A 5557-nucleotide genomic window follows, 5' to 3' on the forward strand; every position below is an offset into this window, starting at 1 on the left:
CGTGTGTTTTGAAAACTAATTTGCATCCTCACTCTGAAAGTTGTTTTCTGCAAGTTTCTCTTAGGGAACTTTATTTTAAATTCTGATTAAGTCATCAATGTCTACAATAAAATTCTTCACTCACATTTATCGTTTTAGTCTTTCTTCGTTTAAATCTTTACAGGTATTTTCTTAACAGGTTCTCAGAAGCATGCTAAATTATTTTAGGACAACTCATCCCATGCAAAATTTATGGGAAAATCAGTACATCCTGTTAGTTTATATACCCAGATGGTGAAAACAATATTTGCCTTGGTTTTGTTCACCATCAGGGTTTTCAGCACTTGGTGATGTTTGATGTTTCATTTGAGGTTTCCTTTTTTGTATTTTTAATGTCATACGTAAGAATGTGGTCCACATGAGAAATAAATATGTTGCATTGTAGAGACATTGGCTTTTGGTTTAGAGCTGCAAGTTCTCTGTAACTACATTATTGAGTGGGTTTTTTGCATTAGGAAGGAGCAGAACTTTATATTTAAAAACTGAGAAGGCTGCCTTCTTTCATTTGTCAGTGTAATGTTTAAATGAACCTGCTAAGTTCTCTCTTGAAGCAAAACATCAATATATTAGTGAGTGATTATCTGTAACACTTAGTCTTGTAAATTGTGTCATTATCCCAACTTTTCAGGAAACACTGAAGAAATATTACTTGTATTCATGTTTCAGATCTTGCCTTTATTTTGTTCTCCCTTCACCTCTTGTATACATGAGCTAAGTATGTGCTAACATCAGCAAGAGCTGTGTGTATGTTTGTGTCTTGAGAGAGAAATTTAGGTCTTACTAGTTTATTTTTTTTAATGCTTCAGGCTGCCTGGAGACTCAAGAACAAGAATAGGGTTCATAACGTTTGACAGCACTGTTCAGTTTTACAACTTGCAAGAAGGTCTATCTCAGCCTCAGATGCTGATTGTCTCAGATATTGATGGTAAGTAAAAAGAAAATGGAAACCAAATTTTTGAGAAGCTACTTTCTAATATTTCTTCTGGGAAAAAAAAATCTCAAATATTTTGGTATGTCAATTTTATTGAATGTATAGAGGACATACTTTTAAAAACAATCTTACACTAACTACAGAGCAGGTGGTGTTTAAAAAGTGACATTCAAATGTTAATCTTGATTTGAATAAAACAGTCTTGGTAGGGGCTGTATTATTTTTCTCTCTAATATATGTCTCCAAAAAGTAGACTTTCATGGCATGTATAACAGTGGGCAGTGAAATGTTTTGTTCTCATTTTAATGTTATTTTTTTCTTTAAATAAAATGCTTTTTTTCCATTCTCCCTGCAGATATTTTCCTACCTACACCAGATAGTTTACTTGTAAATCTCCATGAAAGCAAAGAGGTATGATTGCTCAAAATATATCATTAAATTCAAAAAGTTAAATACTCAAAATAGACGTTCCTTTTAAACTTTGAATTCAAGCCTATCTTCATAATTTGCAAATCTAATGTTACTTTTTAATTATAGAAGTATTACACGCTGTTTGTTTGATGCGTCATAGGTTTTTTTAAATGATGACTTTGTTTTCCTTAGTGTTTTGAAACGAAGCTGAAATATTTGGTACTGATTGTTCCGCTTCAGCTATGGCAGTACAGCTTTTTAGAAACAGCAGAAAATCTCCGGCCTGCAAAATCTCATAAACACCTTTCAATCTGTTCTGCAGCTGATCAAGGATCTGTTGAATGCATTACCAAATATGTTCACCAATACGAGAGAAACACACAGTGCGTTGGGCCCTGCTCTTCAGGCTGCCTTTAAACTGATGTCTCCGACGGGTGGGCGGATATCTGTGTTCCAAACCCAGTTGCCATCTTTGGGAGCAGGGCTCTTGCACTCCCGAGAAGATCCCAATCAAAGGTCAAGCACAAAGGTACAAAAATTTCCATTAATATTCATCTCATGAGACTAGGGACTTGCTATGTTTTTCAGACTTGTATACTTTTGCAGATCAACTCTTATTTTTTGTCGATAACAATTAACTGAGTTTTAATTGTTCAATTTCTATGTGCATTTAAGATCACTACTTCATACATCTACATGTGGTATTACTTGTTTCAAATTGCATAAGCTATTTTTGGGGCCTCTGGTCCAGAGCTTTTCTTGGTGAGCAGAAGCAGCTGCAAATGTCACTGACTCAATTAATATAAAGCTGGGTTTTGAACCAAATTGTGGATATATTAAATTGTAGACCTAATACTGTGTTTATGTAAAAAGGTGGATAACGATCTGGTATAACTTCATCTAATGTGTGTTCTTTGGGTAAGGTTTGCTGTTTGTCATATTTAGTCACCCAGAGTTGTCCTGTCTTTCATAATTCCTCTTGCCATAGTGGCTGTGTTATTATAACAGTGTAATTTAATGTCATTAAAAATCTTTGATTTGTGAGATTGGATTAAGACAATGATCCGTGGTTATTTCTGCTGATTTTAGAAAGGAGGATATTTTTAATAGGCATCATAATTACTCTGTATGAAAATGAGCTAAAAAGATAAAAGGAAAGATGATAGAATATCTTGTCTTGTGAAGCTTTTATGCTCTGTACTGCACAGTAATGTTTTCCATAAAATGTATTATGTACCTTTGTTACAGCTTTCCATTGTTTCCTTTTAGCAATTACCAGTAATAACATCAAGCACAATAGTGAGATGCAGATCCTGCAGGACATACATCAACCCTTTTGTTTCTTTCATTGATCAAAGGAGGTGGAAATGTAATCTCTGCTATAGAGTTAACGATGGTAAGGGTTTGTAGCAAGAGATGCTTGTGTTTATAGAATCTGTCAGGTATTTGCGTTGTATCAGTCCATGGCATACTCTAGATTAAAATGTAGATTAAAATGACAATGTTCTTAAGATTTTTTTAAAAATCTCTGGATCACAAGTCAGATGTGCGGTGCATTTTCTGAAGCAAAAGTGTGGTTTGAAATTTTGAGACAAATTAAATGTTACCGTATTATCCTGATTACTTGCATAATGAGGTCAATTTCTTCCATTGACTGCTGTTGCAATACACAGACAGCAACATGGTGACAGCTCATACTGTCTGCCATCCATGCCAGAGGTTATGAGAAACAATACAGGTCAAAGCTTAGTGTTGTGAAATGCTCTATTTGCATTGGTGTTTTGAAGTTGGCAATGAATTGCTGCTTAAAATCAACCTGCTCTTGTCTCCTCTGACTTAATTTTGATGCGTGGGACACTTGAAATGTTCCTTCAATCGTTAATGTGATTTCTTTTTTTTGCTGTTGTTGGTGATAATTGAAATATGTCTGCATTACTTTGCTTGTAGCTGCCATAATGCTTTTTATTTGCTGACAAATATATAAAATTTTTTGTGGGGAAAAAATTTTTTAAAATTTTTTTTTTTATAGTTCCTGAAGAGTTTATGTATAATCCTCTGACACGATCTTATGGAGAGCCTCACAAACGGCCAGAGGTCCAAAATTCTACCGTGGAGTTCATTGCTTCCTCAGACTACATGGTAAACAAGTTTTCATGGTAACTTCAACAGCAGTTCATAGAATCATAGAATCATTGAGGTTGGAAGAGACCCTTGGGATCATCGAGTCCAACCATCTACCCTACTCTACAAAGTCCTCCCCTACACCATATCCCTCGATATGGCCATATCCCAGTTGCATGATACTGTCAATGCGCTTGAAATTAATGTTGCATATTGCTCCTGTGGTGTGTATTAATTTAGTTTTGGCAAATGAATATTCAAATGCTTGTCAGTTAAAGGCAATTGGAACGCATGTCGTTTTCCAGTGGAGTTTAATGAGGCATAGTCTGGTTTGAGTCTGTTGCAATGTGGTTTCTTGGTTTCTCCCTCATTTTGAAGAGGTTTTGAAAGACCAGTAATGGAATAACTAGAGAATTAAGTTGGGCTCAAATTTTGAGTTAGTAATTGTGACAGAAAAGATTCTAACTAGGAGTCAGACTAAATTGCTGTTGCAGTTGTCTTGTCTCCAAGAAAGATAAATATGGCCTGGTAAAAGGCCCTGTTCATAATGACATTATTAACAAGAGCTAAAATAAATTGTTCTGTTGTCGTAGAATGGAATCACTGTGGCCAAGACATTTGGCAGTGAATAAATACAGCATGTTAATGGTTGGGAAAAGGATGTAGGTAGATTATTTTAACCCAGTTTAATGGATCACCTTATCCACGTAATGGAAGACCAATGGAATCAGAGAGTCATGTTTGAGTTGACTGTTGGAAGGAGGGACTAAAATATCCAATTTCTGTTCAGAAAGCAAAGCATTATGTGCTTATTACAAATGGGAATTATTAACCATTGGGAATTGGGGTTAATTGTATCTGCATGACTCCTAGTAAAGAAGTTTTATTGCATAATGTATACCTTGTGTTTTTCTACTTATTCCCTTTTCCCACTTCCCTTTATAATGACTAATCATTTTTAACATTTCTTTAAATATGATTTTTGAACAATTTTTATTTTTATTTTTTTTACTTTGTAGCTTCGTCCTCCTCAGCCTGCGGTATATTTATTTGTTTTAGATGTGTCTCATAATGCAGTGGAGGCTGGATATTTGACAATACTCTGCCAGTCATTGCTGGAAAACCTAGACAAGTAAGACTATAAATAACCTTTTCAAATTAGCTAACGTTTTATTATGAATGCCACTAACCTAAAGTTTTGCAGAAAACTTGCAGAAAGCATTTAAATGTTCTGTCCCTAAAGGACAGAAGTTCTGTTGCCTGAGATTCTGAAGTACAACTTAGATGTCTGAAAAACAACCCAAAAAAAGATGTCTGAAAAAAACCCCAAAACATCCCCAAAAGCCAACCAAGCAAAAAAAACCAACCCTGCCAAAAACACAGCTGCTGAAACAATTTACATGATGAGAGCTATCTTCCTGCATGTGATTAAAGGTGGATCTGCAAATAATTTCCTTCTTTATCTGCAAAGAATATTTACCTGTAACTTCTAGCAACCCGTTGATTGTACAAACATCTATGAAGTGTTCTCTTCCCCCCTGCCGAGACCAAAAATAACTAAATTACAGACATGCAATTGGTGGTTCTTGCACCGAAATGGCTGAGGGGCTGCATACTGGAGTGTTGTAACCACTGATGGGAGGCTGTCTCAGGGAATTTTCTTGTCAGTTTGGTTTTTTTTTCCAGATCACAGTTACCTAGATCTACCTGTGCTGCTTTTCTTTCTCTTCTCATTTTTGCATTGGAACAGCATGGACTGAATCGTTGGTTAAACTTCACTATATTCGTGTGTTTTGAAAACTAATTTGCATCCTCACTCTGAAAGTTGTTTTCTGCAAGTTTCTCTTAGGGAACTTTATTTTAAATTCTGATTAAGTCATCAATGTCTACAATAAAATTCTTCACTCACATTTATCGTTTTAGTCTTTCTTCGTTTAAATCTTTACAGGTATTTTCTTAACAGGTTCTCAGAAGCATGCTAAATTATTTTAGGACAACTCATCCCATGCAAAATTTATGGGAAAATCAGTACATCCTGTTAGTTTATATACCCAG

The 5557-nt window shown here is 35.1% G+C and overlaps 1 protein-coding gene across 1 annotated transcript; it reads left to right on the top strand.

Annotated features, from left to right (window-relative positions):
- The first annotated feature begins 802 nt into the window (after positions 1-802).
- On the top strand, positions 803-4635 carry LOC106900184 (protein transport protein Sec24B-like). The gene is made up of 6 exons (XM_014962171.1): positions 803-964; positions 1326-1381; positions 1704-1910; positions 2651-2777; positions 3411-3520; positions 4562-4635. The coding sequence occupies exons 1-6, from the start codon at positions 940-942 to the stop codon at positions 4595-4597; spliced, it is 561 nt and encodes a 186-aa protein (XP_014817657.1). The 5' UTR covers positions 803-939; the 3' UTR covers positions 4598-4635.
- The last annotated feature ends 922 nt before the right edge of the window (positions 4636-5557 follow it).

Source organism: Calidris pugnax, unplaced genomic scaffold (assembly GCF_001431845.1).
Source record: "Calidris pugnax isolate Ruff unplaced genomic scaffold, ASM143184v1 scaffold1468, whole genome shotgun sequence".
In the NCBI taxonomy this organism is placed as follows: Eukaryota; Metazoa; Chordata; class Aves; order Charadriiformes; family Scolopacidae; genus Calidris; species Calidris pugnax.

Bases quoted from the DNA above. Each gene is read 5' to 3' on its own strand.
- LOC106900184 (XM_014962171.1), top strand. From the start codon at position 940: ATGCTGATTGTCTCAGATATTGATG. The intron at 1,911-2,650 runs GTACAAAAATTT...GTTTCCTTTTAG, and splicing joins ATCAAAGGTCAAGCACAAAG to CAATTACCAGTAATAACATC. The intron at 2,778-3,410 runs GTAAGGGTTTGT...TTTTTTTTATAG, and splicing joins CTGCTATAGAGTTAACGATG to TTCCTGAAGAGTTTATGTAT.